Source organism: Chrysochloris asiatica, unplaced genomic scaffold, assembly GCF_000296735.1.
Source record: "Chrysochloris asiatica unplaced genomic scaffold, ChrAsi1.0 scaffold00033, whole genome shotgun sequence".
In the NCBI taxonomy this organism is placed as follows: Eukaryota; Metazoa; Chordata; class Mammalia; order Afrosoricida; family Chrysochloridae; genus Chrysochloris; species Chrysochloris asiatica.
Window position 1 is genome coordinate 10,807,140 of NW_006408551.1, and position 24,432 is coordinate 10,831,571.

The 24,432-nt window shown below is 37.1% G+C and overlaps 1 protein-coding gene across 1 annotated transcript in view; it reads right to left on the reverse strand.

The window, feature by feature from the left end:
- The window catches only part of LOC102842326 (protein FAM19A2-like), a 676,150-nt gene that overhangs the window by 183,933 nt on the left and 467,785 nt on the right, over positions 1 to 24,432 (reverse strand). Inside the window, exon 2 of the mRNA XM_006859604.1 lies at positions 5,582 to 5,688. Within this exon, the coding sequence (XP_006859666.1) occupies positions 5,582 to 5,687 (106 nt within the window). The 5' untranslated portion in view covers position 5,688. The remainder of the gene's footprint in view (positions 1 to 5,581; positions 5,689 to 24,432) is intronic.

Consider the following 24,432-nt stretch of genomic DNA (forward strand, 5'->3'; position numbering starts at 1 on the left):
AGGGTAATTGACATCTTAGAGTAGATTTAGCAAGTTGGACCCACTGATCCACCCATGGAGTGAGCTGACACCACACTTATTACCAGAATGGTGAGGAACAAATCTTTGAAGGGAGCTTCCTTAATGATTTCTGTGATTGCAATTTTATGTAAGTCAGATTTGACAGTGGGAACTGCCCTAATTGAATTACGATACCAAAATATAATGGGGCTGATTGGATGCCATGGTTATTGTTGTTGTTGTTAAATGCCATCGAGTCGGCACTTAACAACCCATAGTGATCCTGTATAGGGTTTCTGAGGAGCAGCTGGTGATCTTGAACCATGACCTTGCAGTTCAAACCAACTTTGCAGACCAGCAACATTAAACCACAGCGCCACACCAAGATTCTGGATGCCATGGTCCTAGGCACTTTGATTGACAATGACACAGTGGGTGTGGCTACTGCAGTAGACAACAGAGTCAAAACAGTAATTAGGATAGTCTGACTCTTATGGATTTATGGCATTGACTACTTAGCCATAATGTTCCTATATGAGTGGAATGCATAGGAAATCTACTAAACATTGATTTGATCTGTAAAATAGAAAAATTCTAGGTCAAGTGAATGGCAGTCCTAGCTTGAAATGCCAAAAATAGAAAGTCATTGCCCTCATTTTCCAAACTTGATCCAGCTAACTCATTCAATGAAAGGGAGAATGAGTCCTCTTGAGGAAAGACCCAACTGCACTGCTGATAATTTATACGTTGGAGATTCAAAAAGTTTGTGGAAAATTCCATTATCATTTAATTCCATTCTTCTATGAGCTTTTTAAAGCTTCCTCAAACTTTTCATCCTTATCCCAGTTTATACCAAAAGGATAACTCTGAATTGACACCAATTCCAGGAAACTAAAAACATTACTATAGCTTACCAGTCACTGTAGGAGAGTATGGAAGTGAGATTATTAATGGAATTTTAGTTCAGGTCTACCTCACAGCGAGTCCAATGGATCCCCAAACCCATCTAGTTCCAAATTATACAGTTGGAATAGACATACTCAGCAACTGGCAGAACTCACACAGTGGATTCCTGATATGTGGGCTATTATGGTAGGAAAAGTAAAGTGGAAGTCATTAGAACTGCCCTTCTCTAGAAAGATAGTGATAAAAAATACTGCATTTCTGGGGATATTGCAAAGATTACTACCACCACTCAAGAACAGGGGTGATGATTCCCATCATATTTATATTTAGCTCACCTATTTGACTTGTACAAAACCTAAATGAATGTTAGAAAATAACAGTGGAATATCAAAAACTTAATCAGGTGTAATGCTAACTGCAACTGCTATTCTAGATGTGGTTTCATTGCATGAACAAATTAATAAATTTTCCTGGTACCTTAGATGCAGCTGCTGATCTGGTTAATGTCTTTTTCTCCATATCTGTTTTGAAGGAGCACCAGAAGTAATTGGCCTCTAGCTGACAATGCCAGCAATATACCTGTACTGTACTATCTCAGTGTATGTCCTACTTCCAGCCTTATGATACATGTTAGTCTGCAAGGACTTTGACCACCTTTTACCTTCCACAGGATGTTACAATACTCTATTACATTAATGCCATTGTGCTAATTTGACATAGTAAAAAAGAGGTATTAATGATGACTCCAGATTTATTGGTAAGACATTTGCAAAAATTCTAGGCATCCTGTGAGATGAGGCATTGAGATACTCCTTCTAAAGTGAATGATAAGTTGCTTTAGCTGGCCTCTCTTACAACTGAAAGGGAAGTACAATGACTGGTATGCCTCTTTGGGTTTTGAGGCAACATATTCCTCATGTGGATGTGTTACTACACTGCATTTACCTAGTGCTGTGAAAAACTGCTAATTTTGTGTGGGGCCCAGAATGAGAGAAGGCTTTGCAACAGGTTCAGGCTGCTATGCACATTGCTCTGCCACTGGTGCCATATAATCTGCCTAACTCAAAGGTGCTTAAAGTGGCAATGACAAATGGAAACAAAATTTTTTTAAGACTTTTGTGACTCCCTATTGGTGAATCACAGAGTCATAGTGTGGCACTGTGGATTAATGTGCTAGGCCACAAAGTCTGAACCACAAGGTCAGTAGTTCAAGCTCACTAGCCACTTCTTGGAAACCCTATACAGGATAGCTACGGGTCAGAACCAAGTCGATGGCACTTAATAATAACAACAATTGGTAAATCACAGCACGAACACAGGATTTTGGAGCAAAGTCACACCATCCTCTATAGATAACTAGAGTATAAGTGTAAGAATGTCCATATACACAGGAGATATGTATAAGAATGTCCATAGGAACCTTGTTCATAATGGCAAGAAAAAAGAATACCAAATATTAGTGTAAAAAGTGTATCAGCTGTGGTTCCTTCATACAACTAAGTATTGAGTAACAGCAAAAAATGAGTAAACTATAACTACATGCAATCAGTCCTGGTGCCCTGATATGGCACTGTGGGATAATGCACTAGGTCACAAAGTTGGTTTGAACTGCGTGGTCGGAGGGTCAAATTCACCAGTCTTTCATCGGAAACCCTATACAGGATTCCTTGAGTCAGAACAGACTCAATGGCACTTAACAACAACAACAAAATCATATGCATTCAGTCAGTTTGTCATATAGTGATCCGTGAGTTGTTATTATGCTGGAACAGAACTCTGGCAGTGTAGTGGTTATGGATCAGGCTACTAACCTCAGAGTCAGTGGTTTGAAACTACTAGCTGTTCCACAGGAGAAAGATGAGGCTTTCTGCTCCAGTAAAGATTTACAGCCTCAGAAACCCTATGCAGGGTCACTATGAGTCAGAACCAACTCCACAGCACATAACAACAATGATGCTGGAAGTTATGTCACCAGTATTTCAAATACCAGCAAAAACTATGATCAATTGGTTTCAGTAGAGTTTCCAGATTAATACAGACTAGGAGGAAAGGACTGGCAATCTACTTATGAAAATTGACTAGAGAAAACCCTATGGCTACAATACTCAAGTCCCACAATGGCCACAACAATGGACTTGAGCATAGCAATGACTGTGAAGATGCCACAGGAACAGGTAGCATTTCATTCTGTTGTGCCTGGGGTCACCATGAATCAGAACCTACTCAACAGCAACTAAACACAGGCAATCAACTATAACGAATCTCATAAGCATAGTATTGGACAAATATAAATGCCAGATAAATAACTTACAACATAATACTATTTATGTATATACAAAATAACCAAATAACCAATATCTTATTAAAATATATGCAAACATATGATGGAATTATAAATAAAAGCAAAGAAATGGCAATCAAAACAATTTAGAATAGCAGCTACTTTTGCAAAAGAATTAGATGGTAGACATAGGCATTTTCAACAATTTAGAAATGATATCATTCTCAATTGGGTAGTAAATGTTCATTTTATCAATAAGCTCCACAACTTAAATATGCATTATATATCATGCATAAAGTAAGTTAAAATAAAAAAGACATTTAGATAACAAGTATGAAGAAGGAAGGAAGAAGAGAACAGAGAAAGGGAAGGAAGGAAGAAATTCATCCCTAAAACTTTCATGCAAAACATTATTGACAAGGTGGAAATGTCACAGCAAACCAACCAAATACCCCCAAGCACATATACACACACAAACAAACCTCTTGCATATTCTATAACGACTTAGGCTTGGCAGTGTAAGTAAGTTTTCTAACAAAATGCATAATTTCATATATATTTTCTTGCCAAGATGTTAGAAGAGATCTTACTTTGGAAGTTAGCATAAACCATAACAATACTTTAAAACTGTTAAAACTAGCTTTACAAATGGCAAATACACATTGCAACTGAAAACAGGATTTCAAAATAAAGACTATGAAAGATCTTTTCAAAATATTATCTTATTTTCAAAAATTTCTTCTTTGGGTCTTAAATACAAAGCCATGAGATTTGTCTTATCAGCATCACTTTCTCACAGCACACCTCTCCTCTCTGTTCCAAGTAATACAAATTAAATGTATATGTATAACTAATTTAGGCATCGCAGAATTCACTCAGAAACAGAATACGAACGTCAGTATTGAGATTTTACCATGAATTTCAGTGTTGTCATGGGTGGTATCAACAAGTCTCATAGTGTCAACCCTCCCCATTCCCACGGACCTCCTCTCATAACAGCCCATATATAATCCTTAGTAAAACGTATTCTCAATTTTAATCATTGAATATGTGGTATATATAGCTATAAATTACTTACATGTAATACTTCTTTAATTGCATAAATACTAAGAGCAATATTGTTTTGCAAAATCTTTCTGCACTGAATTAGAACATCATTAATTGCATTGTCAATAACTGAGCAGAACCTTTTTTTAAATTTTCTCCTTCATTTCCTTTAATTACTACTTCATTCTCAAAAAGTGATTGCTTTAAGTTCACAAATACTAATTATCACAATATTGTAGCTAAACCACCAAGCAATCTAAATCAGCAACTATAAAAACACCAGCAGCAACATACACACCAATGTGTACTTGGAGCACATGATTGAAAGAATGACTGTAATTGAATAATAATGACAGCTGTGACTAATCTGACAGGAGAACATTAGAAAATTCAAAAAATATATTAGCTTAGAGTTTAGCCTTGTGCATATATGGATACATGTATCTTGGGCTTACAAAATAGTCTATAGCTAACTAAAAGAGTATTCTACTAAAAAAAAAAAAAGTAAATTTCTGCTGAAACTCTGTACAAAAAATTTCATAGTTATTTTGGTGTCACCTACTCTAACAGTGTCACGTGGTGTGGTCTACACCACAAACCTCCCTCATAAGAACACTGGTGGATTGACATTTGAACTGTAAAATCATATTTCACAGAAAAATCTAAATTTACTTTATAGGTTATGAACACTTGATTATTATAGGAACAGCTCAGAAATAGTCTCAGTTTTATTTGGAAAAGGCAATTATTCATAGTAATGAGTTTTACAGATACAAAAAAGAACAGGAAAGTCATAGTTTTGTATACAACAAATATTCTCATGGAAAAATTGAAAGTGCTGAATAACAAACTTAGGTATTGTCCAAATGCTGGTCAAAGTGATACTCTGGCAAAAGTGTAAGAGAATGTCTTTGCTCTCCTTATTATTGATGAAACAGGACCCACACACAGCAGTAGAAGGTGTTTTGCATATTATTAAGACATAAATCATTAAACATGCTTTTTATGAGGATTACTACAATATGAAATGTATCTTTATTACATGTTAATTTGACATTTTCACACCACCATCTTAAAAATGGAAATGAGGAGGATAAAAGCACATAAAGCCACATACTTTGAATACTACTTGCAAAAATAGCAGAATCCTGGAAACATTTATATAATCATTCCTCTCCGAGCAGAGACATTTTATGGATAATGCTTTCTGCATTTTTACTTTAAGAAGATTGCCAGGGGCATCCATACCCATAAAAGTTAAGAGACCAATGGAAACAGAACACTGTTGTCTGTGTTAACGGTAGTCGCTTTCCACAGGTAGCTGAGAAAGAAAACAGAAAAGCTTACCTTTATGGTGGTTTGCACTGGATACAACTTTCCCCCACAAGGTTACAATAAAGATTATTATTAGCAGTTTTCCTTTTGTTGCTTTCTGTAAGTATCTCTTACTCATCCTGCAAATAAAAAATATAAAAAACATAAACACTAAGTATGTGAACCCATTGCTCTTCCATTGTAATCTTGCTATATTTAAAGCCTCCCGTGGTTCCTTAAGGAGTCAAGGTGTAGTTCTGTAGGATAAGCACTGGACTGCTAACCACAAGATCGGCAGTTCAGACCCACCAGCTGCTCCTCAGAAACCATATACAGGGTGGTCATGAGTCAAAATCTAATTGATGACACTTAACAACAATAACATGGTGCCTTAAAAGGAACCCTGGTGACACTGTAAGGTAAACACTGGGCTGATAATCACAAGGTCAGAGGTTCAAATCCACAAGCCTCTGTGAGGAAGAAAGATGAGGCTGTCAGCTCCTGTAAATATTTAGTCTCACAACCCTATACAAGTGAAAAAAACAAACAAACCCTATACAGAATCCCCATGAGTCAGAACTGGCCAAATGGTAGTGGGTATGGCCCCTTAATACACTGAGCCAAGCCTTTAAGCTGGTTTGAACCAGTTCACTGGTGGCCAATGAAGCAAATCAGAACGGACCCAATATTTCAAAATTTGGGTGGTCCAGGGTGAGTAAAGTTTCCAGTTGAAGTCCTGGAATGGGAGACTCATAAGAAGTACAGTGAGTCCTTTCAGGAGCTCATGATGTTTTCTCAACAACGTACTTCAAGGTATGATGCTAGACCTAAGTCTTCAGCCTCTTAATCAATTAAGAAATACTGTCATTTTTCTCCCAATATAAATATAAACTTAACTTGTCAACAAAATCCAGGACATAGCTGTTTGGAGGATGCTTAAATAATATTTAAAAATTATTCTAATTCATAAAAATATTTTTTTCCTTAATGTCAAGTCAAAATCTAAGGACAAATAGTACAAGAACTCTTTAAAACATTCATGGGAAAATTCTATTATCTTTGAATTCCATTTTTTACTAACTTTCAGAAGCGCATCATGTACATAAAATTGGTTACTTGAATTCCTGAACAAAATCAAGTTCTCCAAACTGTGTTTGCAAAGACTGAATTATTTGATGTGTGTGTTCACTGTAGTATGAATTTTTAAAAAAACAACAACTCTTGCAATCAGGAGTACTGGTGTGACACTGTAGGATAAGCACTGGACTGAGGACCACAAGGGCTGTAGTTCAAACCCACCAGTTGCTCAATGAAAACCCTCTACAATGAGTTGCTATGAGTCAAAATTGATTCATGAGCACTTAACAACAACAACAACAACAACAACAAGCAGAGGTCTCTCAAACAAGTTGCGCTCAGATACTAACCAAAAGGTTGGCAATTGAGACCCACTCAATGGCACCAGGGAAGAAAAACTTGGAGGTCTGCTTCTGTAAAGATTATAGCCAAGAAAATCCTACAGAAATCAGATCTACTCTGTAGCACGTGGGCCATCATGAGGAGGAATCTATTCCACGGCAAAGGGTTTAGAAATAAGTCCAAAGTAGAAGTTTAGTATTTATTCAAATCTTCTCTGGGCATTAATATTGCCAGACACAAACATGCAGCTTCCTGAGTTTCCCTTGCTTCTGAATGCCCCAACTTCCCAAAGAAACTCTTTTCAGGGCTTCTTGACCAGGCCTTAAATGTGGGTCCCTTGCTGTCTCTTGCCTCAGTCAGCTACAGGCCTTTCAGTTCATTCTTCAGTGCTCTTCTGTCCCACCTATCACTAAAATTGAGGAACCCAAAAGGTGTTTTCTTCAGTTCTCTGGGTAGCCACTTCACAGGGTCAAACAGACAGATATAATACTTGCTGCTCTTTTGGGAGCCCAGGACCAGAGTCCCTCACTGGAAATGGGCCTACTGCTTCAAGCTGAGTGCTGTGTGCTGAAGGGGTTAGAACATGGTCTGGAACAAAAAACTACAAAGCTTTCATAGCATTTTCTGGATAGTTGTTTTTTTTATTGATTAAATATTCGCTATCTACACCCTAAACATACCTGATCTTATGTGATCTCAAAAGCTAAGAAGGGTTGGGCCTAGTAAGTAGTTGGATGAGAAACTAGGGAACTGGGAACACCAGATATTGTAGGCTACCATTCTTCCTCTGTCAATTTGTTAAACTTTGGTGGCTTGTGCATTGCTTTAATACCATCAGGGTCACTCACGGTGGACAAATTTCAGCTGATTTCCAGATTAGGATAGGCTAAAAAGAAAGATAGTCAGACCACTGTTGAGTCATTGTTGTTGTTGTGAAGTGCCATTGAATCGATTCTGACCCATAAAGAACCTGTATAGGGTTTCCAAGGGGCAGCTGGTGAGCTTAAACCACCAACCTTTCAGACCTTGCAGTTCAAATGGCTTTGCAGTCTGGGGCATTAACCCACAGTGCCACACCAGGACTCCTGCTGAGTGATTGCTGTTGTTGTTATGGGCTGTGGAGTCGGTTCGAACCGACTCATAGTGACTCTGTGCAGGGTTTCCGAGGCTTTAAATCTTTATGGGAGAAGAAAGCCTCATCTTTCTCCCATGGAACAGCTGGTAGTTTGCAGCCCGATTCATAACCACTACGTTACCAGAGCTGAGTGATAAGCCACTGAAAACAAACTACTTCTGAATGATTAGCCACCGAATAGCAGCAGAACATTGTTGATCTACTCCCAGAAAGTGAACTCCTCAGGTTGGGAGGAACTCAAAATCCTATCACAAAAAAGTTCCTCAAGGTAAAATATCCCTTAATGACATGGATAGGACAAAACTTTCAGGACATTCATTTGGTGATGAGGCACAACTCAAAATGTGAAGAAACAGCTACAAATATCCATTAATAATCACACAGTAGAATATAAAAAGTATGAATACAGGAAAATTGGGAGTCATCAAAAATGAAATAGAATGTATAAAAATAGATATCCTAGGCATTGGTGGTGGTGGCTGTGTGCCGTCAAATCAGTTCTAACTCATTGTGACCTTGTACCTGGTTTCTCAGGCTGTAAATCTTTACTGAAGCAGAAAGCTCCATCTTACCCCTCAGAGTAACTGGTAGATTTGAATTGCTAGCCTTGCAGTTAGTAGCCTAACTCGTAAACCACTGATCTGCTAGAGTTCCTTAGTGAGCTGAAATGGACTAACATTGGCCATTTTTAATCAAATAATCATATGGTTTACTATGCTGTAGACACCAAATTGAAGAGGAATGGTATCTCATTCATTGTCCAAAGAGCAATCCATGATCTATCTTAAAGTACAATGCTGTCTGTGATAGGATAATATCCATATGCATACAAGGAAGACCAATCATTACCATTATTATCAAATGTAATTATCAACTATGGAAGTCAGTGACGATAAAATTGAAGAATTTTATAAATTTCTTTAGTTTAAAATTCATCAGACATACAATGAAAATGCATTGACAATTACTAGTAGCTGAAATGCAAAAGCTGCAAACAAAGAAGAAGGATCAGTAGTTGGAAAATACGGACTTAGTGATAGAAGTGATGCACATGACAAGATTATATAAGACCAATGATTATTTACTGCAAATACCTTTCTTCAACAACATCATAGGTGACTGCACACATGGGCCTCACCAGATAGAATACACAGGAATCAAATTGACTACATCTGTGGAAATGTTGTTGCTGTTATGTGCCGTGGAGTCGGTTCCTGCTCTTAACAACCCTGTACAGGGTTTCCAAGGCTGTAAATCTTTACGGGAGCAGAAAGCCTCATCTTTCTCCCGCAGAACAGCTGGTAGTTTTGAAATGCTGACCTGGCAGTTCACAGCCCAATTCGTAACCACTACAATATTATCATCTAAAACAAAGCCAGGGATGACTGTTTAATAGGCCATCAATTGCTCATATGCAAATTCAGGCTGAAGCTGAAGAAAATAAAAACAACTTCACAAAAGTCAAAATATGATCTTGAATATGTTGTTGTTAAGTGTTGTCGAGTTGGTTCTGGCCCATAGCAACTCTGTATAGGGTTTCTGCAGAGCAGGTGGTGGATTTGAACCACTGACCTTGTGGTTCAAAATGACCTTGAGATCCAGCTCATTATCCTACATCACCACATCAGGACTCTGAACTTGAGTATATCCCACCTGAATTTAGAGAACATTTCAAGAACGGATTTGATGCATTAGACACTAATGATCAAAAACCAAAGGAGTTGTGGGTGATATCAAGAGCATCATACAGGAAGAAAGCAAAAGTTCACCAAAAAGATAGAAAAGAAAAGGTGAAAAAAAAAAGACCACAACAGATGTCAGAAGTGACTCTGAAACATGTTTTTGAACATAAAGAAGCTAAAGTGACTGAAAGGAATTTCAAAGTTCAGCTTGAGAAGACAAAGTCAAGTATTATAATGAAATGTATAAAGACCTTTAGTTAGAAAGCCAACAGGAAAGAACATACTCAGCATTCCTCAAGCTGAAAGAACTGAAAGAAGAATACAAGCCTTGATATGCAGTGCTGAAAGATTCTAGGGGCAAAATACTGAATGACACAAGAAGCATAAAAAATATATATAAGTAAAATACAGTGTACCAAAAATAAATGGTAGACATTTAACCATTTTAAGAATCAATCCAAGCTACACTGAAGGCATCAGTAAAAAAAAAAAAAAAAAAAAAGCTCGAGGAACTGACAAATACAAATTGAAATGTTTCAACAAACTGGTGGACACCTTATACAGGGTTGCTATGAGTTGGAATCAATTCGATGGCACTTAACAACAACAACAACATATTTTAATATAGAGGTATGTTCACATTTCTTGCTCTGGAGAAGTTGTGTACACCAATTCAGATGCTGAGAAGACAGTATTATAGGATTAAGAATAGGGACTCTACTTCTGAGTTTGAGTTCAGGCTGTACTGGTTTCTAATTGTGTGACCTTGTACAAGTTTTTTAATTTCTTGCCTAAGCTTCATCCTCAGGAACATGGGATAATGAATGTGAAATGTATGTAAGGCCTAAGTAATTAGGAGGTATTAGAGAATGTTCAATTATTAAGATGTTATACTTGGTCCTTGAGGGAAAGGGAGGTCAGTCATACATAGGAGATGACCAGAAGGAATGGCATTGGCACCAACTGCAAACCTTGGTCTTGTGAAATGTCATAGCTAATGCACAGAGGGTATATGACTTTGAGCTTTTCGGTTCCATTGGCAGTGGTCATGGGTTTCATATCTGGCTCCTCACTTACTGACTGTGTGACTTTGGACAAATTAATAATCCAGAGAACTTCTACTCTCAGCAAGCTGAAGATAATTATCATTTGTACTTCACAGTGTTGTCGGGATCAATATTGAATGAGTGGCTCATGTGAAGAGTTTCTGTAATGTTTTTGTTGTTGTTAAGTGGCATTGAGCGATTCTGACTCATCATGACCCAGTATAGGATTTCTGAGGAGCAGCTGGTGGGTTTAAGCAGCTGGCAAATTTGCAGTTAGCAGTCCAGTGCTTATCCTAAAATGCTACACCTGGACTCCACACTACATATGTTGTTGTTAAGTGCCATCAAGTAGGTTTAAACTCACAGTAACACTGTATAGGGTTGCCGAGGAGTGGCTGGTGGGTTTGAACGACTGACCTTGTAGTTCAAACTGCCTTTTCGATCCAGGACATTATGTATGTTATTGTTAAGTACTAACCAACCTTGTGGTTCAAACTGAACTTGCAGTCCAGTGCTTATCCTACAGTGCCACACCAGGACTCTGGACACTATGTATAGTAGATAATAAAAGCTTAATAAATGTTAATTGCTTGTTACTGTGATCATTACTCAGAGTGGCATTACCATAAGTGTGTTCTGTGAGGCACTAGTTCCATGCAATGTTAATGCAGTACTCGTGAAAAAATAGAGGGCAAATATATTTGCAAAGCTCTAGGTTTCTCAAATATAGATGGAATTATAAAACAGGAACCATATATACTGTGCAGCATTTTCCTTTCTCTAGAGTTACACCGGGCACTAGTGCCCTCAGAACTGTGCTTAGAGAACTACTGAGCTATAAAATCATCTGGATTAGTATCCTCTTGCTGTAAACCACCAAATACTATTTAAAATCTTCCATCTTATTGTTCTGTTTCCTCTCACGATTCTTATTAGAACTACTAATGCAAGGCTAAGTAAGTAAAAAAAAATCCATTGCTACAAAATCAGAGAAAGTTTTATTAAACAAAATAACAAAATGTAAAACTATGGCTTCTCAGCATATACTCTATCAAGGTGTTTGAATTTCTGAAGTTGGGGTTCTCTTATCCGTAACCCTTCCCCAAAGAACTACACTCTTGACTTATACCATGTCAAAATGGCAGACAATGCACCAACCATATTTTTTTGAGAGTTGCAAGGGATATCCTACAGCTAGTAGGTTTGAACTACTGACCTTGTGATTAGCAGTCCATTGCTTATTCTATAGCACCACCAAGGCATCCTAGAAGAACTCGAATCATGTTCCTTTTAAATGTGTTTTGGATTGTGGAAGTCTAAAGGGGCAAGATCAAGCCAATAGGGTGGTTGAGGAAGGTTTCCTAATGAAATTCTCCTAGGACATCCCTTGCAACTCTCACAAAAAGAGTTGGTGAATTGTCTTGATGGGGGGAAAAAATTCTCAACACAACTCTTGTAGCCTTTTCTCATTAATGCAATTTTCAATTGTCTTAAAACATCTTCATAATAAGCCCCTGTGATTGTCTTGTGTTCTTTAAGAAAATTTGTCAAGATTACCCCTTGGAAATCCCAAGGCACAGTTGTCATAACCTTCTGAATTGGCCTCTCTGTAGCCATCCACGAATTGCAGAGACATGTTCAAACATATTTTGCTTGAAATCAATCTGTGTATGTATGAATTGGAATCCTAGTAGCAATACTTTTTTAAAATACGCTATTGTTTTTGTTGTTTATCAAATCCTCCACTTACTTTCTCATATTTCAACCCTCTTGCCTCCCTTCTACATCCAGTCCCTGCTAACCATGTATACTGCATATTGATAGCAGAATAAACAGTTTAGCAAAAGTTATCTGACAAGAAGAGCTGCTTAGCATAATTCTTGATAATAGCTTTCCCATATCAATTGTCTCTGCTACAAGGTCAAAGAGCCTTCATATTTTCCATACCAATGTGCACCCACCAAATGGGATGACAGAACTGACAGCTGGTCAGACTGATAACTAAACACATGAAAACTGAAACACCCACAAAGTCACCAGGCTGTCAAACTAAAGAAAGGAAGGAGAATGGAGGTCAAAGTTTGGAGGCTGTAAAGACCCCTCCCTTGGCCGTCTTATATCATCCTACTCTCATCCAGTCAATTACCATGTTCTGTCAATACTACCGCCTGAATATCTCTGAAATGCATACATTTATTTCAATCCCTACTGCATAGTTCAGTCCACTAAAACTCTTTACTGGCCACAGCATCCAATAGAACTTCCTGTCCTCAGTAGTGCCTCCTCTGGATCTCAGGGCAGGAATGTGTCTGCCTTTTTCAGACTCTCTTCATTGTGCTTGATAGTAATTAAGGGTCTGATAAATACTTTTGACTGAATGTAATTTTCTATCTATACTGTAGCCAGATATGTAACTATGATCATGAAATGCAGGTTTAAACATTGTTTATAACCTTCACATGATGCCTTCTATGTTCAGGTGGGAGTGGGGGGAGGGGGGGACAACAGGTGAGAAGACCATAATCCATAAAACAACAAAATCCAGTGCCGTTGAGTAGATCCCAACTCATAGTGATCCTGTAGACCACAATACAACTGACCCCTAAGGTTTCCAAAGCTGTATGTCTTTACAGAAGCAAACAGCCACATCTTTCTGCCACAGAGTGGATGGTGGGACTCCAACCACTGAACTCTTGGTTAGCAACTGAGTGTTTAGCTGCTGTGCCACCAGATTTCATGCCATGTTGTTCATTCAACCCATGTTGTTATTGTTGTTGCTTTTAAGTGCCATAGAGCTGATTCTGACTCAGAGCAACCCTAAAAAGGATTTCTAAAGAGCAGCTGGTAGATTTGAACTGCCAACCTTTTGGCTGACTGTTCATTGCTTATCCTACAGTGCCACACCAGGACCACTAACCCATTGTTGTTGTTGTTAAGTGCCGTCAAGTCAATTCTGACTCATAGTGACCCTGTATAGCATATCCAAGGAGCAGCTGGTGGGTTTGAAAAGCCGATCTTGTGGTTAGCAGTGCAGCGCTGATCCTACAGTGACATGTGGTTAAGTGCCGTCGAGTAAATTACAACTCATAGAGACCCTGTATAGGGTTTGGAAGGAGCAGTTGGTTAGTTTGAACCACTAACCTTGTAGTTCAAACCGACTTTGTTGTCTAGTGCTTATCCTACAGCACCACAAGGCATAAAAAGTTATTTAAAATTTGACACTTCTTTATGTTTCTAATCTTATTTTATGACATTCTTTCTAATCTCCCTCTTTATACACTCATTGTCCATATTTTGACTATTAAATTTCCTAGTGTGGTGCTATAGGATCAGCACTGGACACTAACCAAAAAGTCAGAGGCTCAAACCTACCAGCCACTCTTCGGAAACCTTATACAGGATCACTATGAGTTGGAAGTGATTCCATGGTACTTAACAACAAAATATCCTCAAAGGAATCCTAATGTCACACACAGTTAGCTTCTCAACTGCCAACTGAAAGACTGTTGGTCCATACTCACCCACTGACTTCAGGAGAGAAAACCCTAGAGATCTGCTCCTTTAAATATTACAGGAAATCCCTAAGGGGAAGTTATACTTTGTCACATGTAGTCACAATGAGTTTAAATTATTCCAAAAAAAAACCCAAAATAACTAGCAACAACAACAAATTTCTGTAACGATTTCCAGCTAAACCTCAACTCCACATACATTTGAAACATCATCCACACAGCTAGTCTTCAAAATGGTGAACTTCTGTTCACTGTTTATGGTACAGCTGAAAATTCCTCCTATAGGATTTACTCAAGACCATGTGTGTTCTTCTTTATGAACACCAGTTACTTAGCACATTGTATTGTCATTTTCCTTTTACACATCTCCATCACTCATTCTCATATGGCTTCCTAAATATGTGGATTGTGCCCCACATATTTGCAAATATCTCGAGTCTAACTTATTGTTGTTGTTGTTAGCTTCCATTGAGTCATCCTCTACTCATGGTAAATCCATGCAGAATGAAAACACATCCAGTCCTGCAAAAATGTTATGATCAGTTACAGATCAGACTATAGGTTTTTCATTGGCTGATTTTTCAGAATTAGATTGCTAGGCTTCTCTTCCTAGTCCCTTTTAGTCTAGAAGCTCTGCTGAAAGCCATTCAGCATCACTGCACACAAGCCTCCACTGACTGACAGGCAGTGGGTGTACACAAGGTACGTTGGCAAGGAAAAAAACTGGTTCTCCCACATGGAAAATAAGAAATCTAGCATTGAACCACTGATGCCCCCAGTTTAATAAATGGTAAATGAGTGTTTGTTGAGTGTTGATATATGTGTAGTAGTTAACATGAGGAGGAAGCAAGCATGTGTTATTGCTGTAGAATAAAATTATGAGAGAATAAACAGGAAGAAGAAAGTGAGGACAGATAAAAAACAGAGGGAGAGAAAGAGGTACAAAAAACAAAGCACAAACTGGAAAGCAAGAAAAAATGGGAGATATTCTATCTTGAACATGTTTTATTCTGATTTAAAAATAATAATCATGTTTGAGCAAACTAAAATTTTTTAATTTACTGGAGTGATCAAGAATGTTTTTACTGAAAGGCCAATACCAAAGAAGAAAACTCAAAGTAAAGAAAAGAAAAACAGAATGGTGCATTTCTCCTTGACCTTGCATGAGAGGACAAAAAGGGAGGCATTCTCTACACATTCTATGTGCTAACCACCAGATGTCAGGTTAAAAATTTCCAGCACAGTCAAGGCCTGAACCCACTTTTATAATTGTCACACTCACTTGTAAAATAGCCAAATCTAGGTGAATTTTATAACAGCTAAATACAAGGGAAGAAGAAATTGGAAACTGAAGTAAAAACATTTAAAGAATCAAACCTTAAGACTCTTCCCCAAGCAGCAGCAGCTTGCAAGGAGCACAAGGGAAACAGGATCATTGACAAACAGTAACCTTGGCAGTGAGAGATGCTGAAATGAAAGTTGTCTAAGTGGAGGACTATAATTAAATTTCCCAGACTTTCTCCCACTCTTCTCTTTTGAATTATATGTTTTAGTTACTTTCACAGATATTTAGACTCTTGAATGATTTGAATCCAGTGTAATGTAATAATTACCCATGATGTATGTGATCTGAATGATCAAGCAATTAGTTGAAACAAGAGTTTCTTTAAGGGTGTGGTTTGCCTCCAGAAAATAGATATTCCAGCAAAGCTCTCTATTAACCCTGCACTTTTCTTGCCCCCTGCCTGTGAATCTTGGGCTGTAAGCCTGCATAAGTCACCAGTCTACAACTTGACCTGTGGATTTGGCATTTGCCTGCTCCCCACAATTGCATGAGTTACTTCCTTGAAGTATATCTCTTGTATATATATATATCCCTGGTGTGGCCAAACATTGGACTGCTAACCATGAGGTCAGCGGTTCAACCCACCAGCTGCTCCTTGAAAACCTTGTACAGGGTCGCTATGATTCAGAACTGACTCAATAGCATTTAGCAACAATGTATATGTATACACACACACATACACACACATATATGTATATATATATGTATATATATGATGAAGTAGGACAAGCAATGGCAATGTTGGCAATTCAAATCCACCAGCCTTTCCTCAGAAACTCTACAGTTTTGCTATGGGTCAGAACTGACTCAATGGTACTGAACAATAATACCGGTGAGTTTGAACTGCTGACCTTGAGGTTCAAACTGACATTTCTATTCAGCATATTAACCTGCAGCACTATACCAGGACTCCTATATGCCTGTGTGTGTGTGTGTGTATATATATATACACATATATATAAGATTACTTAAATTAAAATCTCTATGTTTATATTCCACACCATCCTTGTATTAACTAATTATAATGGCTTAGACTTTAACAGCCTATTCCAGTACAGTAATCTACTCTTGGAGGTCCTGGTGTAGCATTTTAGGATAAGCACTGGATTGCTAACTATATGATCAGCAGTTGAAACCCTATAGTTTTGCTATGAGTCAGATCTGACTCCATGGTACTTAACAACAGCAACAACAATGTACCCTTGAATTAGGAATTAGAATAATATACAATAAATCTAATCACACATTACCTTTTCTGCACAAAATATAGTTTACTTCAAATCTATTTTTCCTAATATGCTAAAAAAAAAAAAAAAAAAGACCCTGGTAATACGACTTCCTTATTGCAAACATACTGACAGAACCAATATATACAATTCCACTGTTGAAATCTACTTTGCTGTATTTTATCAGAAATAAGAGGAAAATAGAAATTAGAAAGGTAAAACTGAAAGAGCAATCCTTTTCTCCTCATATTGTCAAGAAAAGCCTTTATCAATTTTAAGTACAATCACATGGCCCATAGTCCTCGTTTAAAATTCTGGGATGCCTACCCATTTAAATAAGAAAATTTAAATATTTCTGGAGAGATGCAGCCTTAGCTCTAATCTCACTTCAAATCCCTGACTCCTCATTTCCCATGCTTCAGCCTCCTTGTCCTTCTCCCTGCTCACCTCTTGAAGCTCATTCTAGACTTTTCACTATTTTCCCTTCTGCCTTGAAGGTCCTACTTCCCATCTTTGCTTGACAAGTTTCTTTTCATCACCATTTCCACAGACTGTGTCTCCTGACCATCCTGTCTTCCCGTCCAAAGGGACCTTCTCCACCATTACTCTCCATCCCACTATTCTGTAGCATTTCCTCCACTTATTATTTGAAAGTACTTTATTCACTTTTATATATTTGCTTATTTTCTTTCCCCCCCCCCATTACAATGTGCTCATACAATTCTTCGTGTGAGCACAGATCCTATCTATGATTCACTGCTTGAACATGTACGTTATCTGAATCACAGACCATCAATGTTTAGTGAAGGAATGAGTACACTGCTTTTATAATCACAATAAAAAAAGATGAGCCCTTTCTAATGGAGAAGTTTCATTACAGCAACTAGGAATGAGTTTAACAAGAATAGCGTAAGTCTTGATAGAGTTCTCAAGATATTAAGTGAGAAGAGAAGTGAGAGATGGGAAAATGGAAATAGAGACAAGTTTACTCTTTCAACAAGGATGCAGAGAAGGAAATAATAGAAGGTGATACCAAGAGAGATCTGGAAAAGGTAATGGGAAAGAGCCAGAAGGAAGGTTGAAGTTAGAGATAACAAACCCAAAACCCACTGCCCTCAAATTGATTTCAACTCATAGCAACTCTATGTTGTTGTTGTTAAGTGCTATCCAGTCTGTTCTGACTCATAACGACCCTGCATAGGGTTTCCAAGGAGCGGCTGGTGAGCTTGAACTGTGGACCTTGCAATTCAAACCAACCTTGAAGTCCAGTGCATTAACCCACAGCACCATACCAGGTAAACTGTAGAAAATCTTTTTTCAAAGGAGGTTTTAAAAAAAGTAACAGTTTTTGTAAACTTATAGTACACATATACAAGTTATTTCCACATTCTATACAAAAACAAAATGTATCTGCCAGAAATAGATCATTCTTTTTTTATTGCAAATAAGCCAATAATTCTTATAAATGAGACATCAAGAATGACAGTTTCACTACATTGTTGGCTTCATCCAGTAATAATGCCCAGTCCCACCAGTAGTTTATGATAAATAGTATGATTATATCTAGCATATTCTCATTATTTGTTGAAATAATGAAATTATGTTTGAGGTAGATAACTGTTCATATTGGTATTGAGACAAATAGATGATAAAATTATAGATGATAGATAGATAGATAGATAGATAGATAGATAGATAGATAGATAGATACATAGATACATAGATACATAGATACATAGATAGATACATAGATAGATACATAGATACAAAGAGACATAGAAACATAGAGACATAGATATAAATGTATAAGTGCTACAATGGACTCATATTGTATATATTTTGTATTTGTAGGACTGTTGATATTACATGCCACTGAGTCACTTATGAATCATAGTGACTCTATGAACAACAGAATGAAATACTGCTTGGTTCAGTGCCATCTTCACAATTGTTATATTTGAGACCTGTTGCATCCACTGTGTCAATCCATCACATTAGGGGTCTTCCGCTTTTTTGCTGATTCTCCACTTTATCAAGCATGCTGTCCTCCAGGGACTGGTTCCTACAGATACTATGTCCAAACTGTGAGAGACTGAGTCTTACCATCCTTGCTTCTAACAAGCATTCTGGTTGTACTTCATTTAAGGCAGATTTGTTTGTTCTTCTAGCAATCCATGTTACTTTCAATATTCTTTGGCAACACCATGATTTAAATGCATCAAATCTTAGTTTACTTATTCATTGTCCAGCTTTCACATGCATATGAAGTGACTGAAAATACTATGGCTTAGGTCCCTTGCAGGTACTACTCAAACTGACATCTTTGTTCTTGAACAGTTTAAAAAGGCATTTTGCAGCAGATTTGCTTAATACAATGTCTTATGATTTCTTGACTGCTGCTTTCATTAAGTGTTGATTGTGAATCCAACCAAATTAAGTCTGTAACAATTTCAATCTTTTTTCTACTAACCATGATGCTAATTATTGGTCCCATTATAAAGAGTTTCATTTTCTTATACTGAGGTGCAATCTATACCGAAGGCAGGAATCCTTGATTTTCATCAGTAAGTTATTTCAAGTCCTCTTCACTTCTAATAAGCAAGATTGTATCATCTGCATACTGCAGGGTGTTAATGAGTCTTCCTCCAATCCTGCTGCCAATTTCTTCTTATAATCCACTTCTCATATTATTTCCTCAGCAAACAGACTGATTAAATATGGTGAAATGATACAATCCTGGCACACACCTTTGCTAATTTTAAACCACCCAGTATCCCCTTGTTCTGTTCTAATGACTACCTCTTGGTCTTTGCACAGATTCTCCGGACCACAGTTAAGTGTTCTGAAATACCCATCCTTCACAATGTTATACATAGTTTCTTATGATCCATGCAGTCAAATGCCTTTGCATAGTCAATATAGCACAAGTAAATTTCCTTCTGGTATTCTCTGCTTTCAGCCAAGATCCAGCTGACATCAGCAATGATATCCCTAGTTCCATATCCTCTCCTGAATATGGCTTGAATTTCTGGCAGCTCCCTGTCAATGTATTGCAGCAACCCTTTTTAAATTACCTTCCACAAAATTTTACATGCATGAGATATTAATGATAATGTTTGATGATTTCTGCATTCCATTAGATCACTTTTCTCTGGAATGGGTAAAAATATGTTGTTGTTAGGTGTCTTCAAGTCAGTACTGACTCATAGCGACGCTATGCACAGCAGAATGAAACACTGCCCGATCCTGGGCCAACTTCACTACTGTTGCCACACTTGAGTCCATTGATGCTGCCACTTGGCCAATCCATCTCGTTGCGGGTCTTCCTCTTTTTCTCTGACCCTCCACCTTACCAACAATGATATCCTTCTCCAGCGACTGGTCCCTTCTGACACTATGTCTGAAGTATGAGAGACAAAGTTTGGCCATCTTGGCCTCCAAGGAGCACTCTGGCTTCACTTCTTCCAAAACGGATTTTCTTGGTTCTTTTGGCAGCCCATGGCACTTTCAATATTCTTCTCCAACACCATAACTCAAAAGCATCAATTCTTCTATGGTCTTCTTTATTCACTGTTCAGCTTTTGCATGCATATGACGTTATGAGGGTAAAAATATGGATCTCTTCTAATCAGTTGGCCTGGTAGCTATGTTTCTTAGCATAGAAGAGTGAGTGTTTCCAGTGCTACATCAGTTTGTTGAAAGACTTCAATTTGTATTCCATCAATTCCCAGAGCCTTGTTTTTTCACCAATGCCTTCAGTGCATCTTGGACTTCTTTCTTCAATACTATCAATTCTTAATCATCTGGTAGGTTTTGAAATGAGTGATCATCCACCAATCCTTTTTGGTACAGTGACTACGTGTATTCCTCCCATGTGCTTTGGATACATCCTGTGTCACTCAATATTTTGCTCATAAAATCTTTCACTTCAATATGTTGAAGACATCATTTTGAGGAAGTAATTGCAAGTTGTGGCTTGAATTTTCCTTCAGTTCTTCAGTTTGAGAAATGCTGAGCATATTCTTTACTTTTGGTTTTCTAACTCCAGGTCTTTGCACATAAGAAACAACTTTGTCTTCCTGAGCTGACCTTTGAAATGCTCTGTTCAGCTGCTGTATGTCATCATTTCTTCTAGTTGCTTTAACTTTTCTAGGTTCAAGAGCAAGTTTCAGAGTTTTTCAAACATCCATTTTGATCTTGTCTTTCATGTCTTTTGAATGACCTGTTGCTTTGTTAATGTATGGAGTGTTTGATGACATCCCAGAACTCTGCTATTCTTCCATCATTAGCATCTAATTATCAAATCCATTCCTGAGATCATCTCTAAATTCACGTGAAATAAACTCAAGATCGTATTTTGACTCTTGTAGAGTTTTAGTTGTCTTCAGGTTCAGCATGAACATGCATATGAGCAATTAAGAATTTGCTTCACAGTCCACTACTAGCCTTATTTTGACTGATGATATTGAGCTTTGTCATACTTTCTTAGGCTATTTCAAAATAGATCTTGGAATCTAAATGTTTCTCAACTCTTTGTAAATCAAAACAATTGTTTTATAATGCTCAATATACTTGCTCTATCAGTGTTTCTGATAAACACACCTTTTGGATTCTGTTCAGCAGTTGGTCTTGTCGATTTTACGAAGAAGACCCTATTGGTTTGTCTGGCATAAAATATTAGTTTGATTTGAGAACCAGACCTGAGTTTCATGCTTTCATTCACTTCACAACAATATGCCATTTTGGTGTATACCAAAGCCCAGGATCATTGTCAATCTGTGCCTAGTATGCAGGCATACTGTTGGATTTATACAAATCCAACTACTTAAAGACCGTAACAGTATAAAACAGAAAAGTACTATCATTTAAATTAATTTCCCAGAACCACTGCTGCATGGAATATTCTAACATCTCATGCTCTAATATCCACTATCATACAAAAATCCTATATGGCAAAATAAAGCAATCGTTTCTGGTTTGTGGAGAGCACTAGCATCACACCTAAAATGATCGAAGTCTAACCCACATTATTGGGAACCTGTTATTACAACTAAATCATTTGCTCCCCTTTCCTAACAGTGTAATAGGAATATCGTCTTTTCTCATACACTGGAATGTCCTTATCATAAACAAAAAATTATGTGACAGTTTGAACTTAAAAACAAAATTTTAAAAAGCTATATGAGAAATCAAAAGTATTTTGCTCAGCTACTACTACCATCCATTTGACCAGGGACACAATAGAAGGTCCCGGGTAGAACTGGAATAAAAAATGTAGAATAAAATTTTAAATATATATATATATATATATATGTATGTATATTTTAAAGGTTAGATATTATAGTGGACCAATAAAGAGGAAGCCAAAGTTATGGCCACAAGATTCCCTTAGAATTTGGAACTGAATCAATTACTTGAAGTCACCTTTCAGCCAAATAGATTCATTTATGACACGTGTGAATAATGTGCTCCCTTAAACAATCAACTGTATGAGACAGTCAACATTTAACCAAATAAAGAATGAGTAGCAAGGAGGGGAAGTGAAGCTAGATCAGTGGAAACAGAACAAACAAAACTGGAAATAATGAGAATGCTAACACGTTGTGAAAACTGCAACCAACATGCTGGGACAATTTGTGTAAAAGTTGTTAAATAAGAACTAATTTTCTGTTTTTTAAAAGATATTATTAGTTCTTTGAAAGTTCTTCTGTCATAGCGTGGGCTTGTAAATCCTTAATGTGATCTGGGCTCCAGTACATAACTACATGAATTGTAGTATAAATTCAATGTTGATAAAACATCTACCACAAGGCCAGACATATATTACTATAAAACTCAATTTTAACTGGGTGTCTTAGAGTATTATTTGCCAAATCTGGCAACCCACACCCTGTGAAATTTGAATTTCAGTTAAACAACCAGATCACTTTTAACACAAGTATGTCTCAAACACTACATGAACCATACATATAAGAAAACAGTATCTACTGCTCATTTGAAATTTAAATTTAACTGGGCAGCCTATATTTTAGTTGCTGACCCTGGCAACCCTATTCTAACTTTCAGCTGTATTTTTTAAGCAAGAAACTAGCATTGACTTCTAATGGGAATTATGATTGTCAAAAGAAAAACAATCTTACAATTTCATAAGGAATGGTAGGTATGAAAATAATGAAATCTTCATTTGTTTTTTGATTGACTGTTTTCTACATAAAAACTTAAGAATAAACAGCTAAATCTTCTTCAGTATGGCTGCAGTGCTACCACTATTTGAGAAATTCTGAATTCCTTATTCTGATAAGATATGTAGCAAACCTAGTGTTGGGTTACAATTAAGAGCCTGGGGTTAGAAGCTAGGCATGGAGGTCAAGATTTACATATGTAAGTGGGAACATAGCTGTTACTCTACAGGGCTTTGTTTTGTTTCACAACTAATGTTATAAAACAAAATGTGTAAAAATTGCTGCATGGAAAACTCATTTGCTCTGTACATTTTCACCCAAGCCAAAATAACAATAATTTCTAAAAAGCTGTTAGCAATCAGGCCAAGCCTGCCACCACTGAGTTGATTCTAATTCTCGGCTATCTTATGTGTTTCAGAGTAAATGGGTCCAGAGGGTTTCTTGGCTATAATTTTTTTTTTTTTAATGATTAATTTTTTTTAATTGCTATGTTCAACTTTATACCAATACATTTGAAAATTTTAGATAAAATAGATAATTTTAGACAATCTGACTCATGCTGTAATAAAATACAATCTTAACTATAGAAGACTTTGAACAGATAGCAAAAGTCCATGCTCAGATCATTTTTATGACCGATTTTTTTAAATAAATGTTTTATTGTGAATTATGTAATATTTTACACGGGGAACTATTAGTTTTACATTCATTCTATCATATATTGTCTCATTGCCATAGTTACAATCCCATCCATGCATCATCAACCAACCAGAAGGTATCCCCTGCAGTTGGCTGTAATTTTTACAGAAGCAGATCTTCAGACCTCTCTTCTGTGATGCCACTGGCTGGGTTCAAATGCTAATCTTTAGCTTATAGACATTTTAATCCATTTCACAAAGCTTCAATTTTCTCTTCCATAATAAATGGATGACAGTACATGACTGACACATATGTCTGTCGGGATGGTAAATAAGTTTAGTAAACACAGATTCTAATGCATTATAAGCAATCTGTAACTGCTAGCTATGGTCCAACAGTCTTTCAAAAGTTTCCTGTCATTAACGTCTTTATTTGGTAAAAAAAAAAAGCAATTGTTTGATTCCCATGCATCTGTCTTAAGAAGATCAACAAGGCATTAAGAAGAAGACACTAAGGATATGTGCTTCATTGTTATATGACTGTGGAGGCATGTTGCTCCTTTTCTAATGGCTGTAGGCAGTTTGATGTCAGTGCAACATAAGATTTAGATCCATTTCTCTTTTCACTTACAAAATAAACCCACACTACATCCTTTCTCTGTCTGGCTGACTGATTGGAAGAGATCCATATTTGTGCCC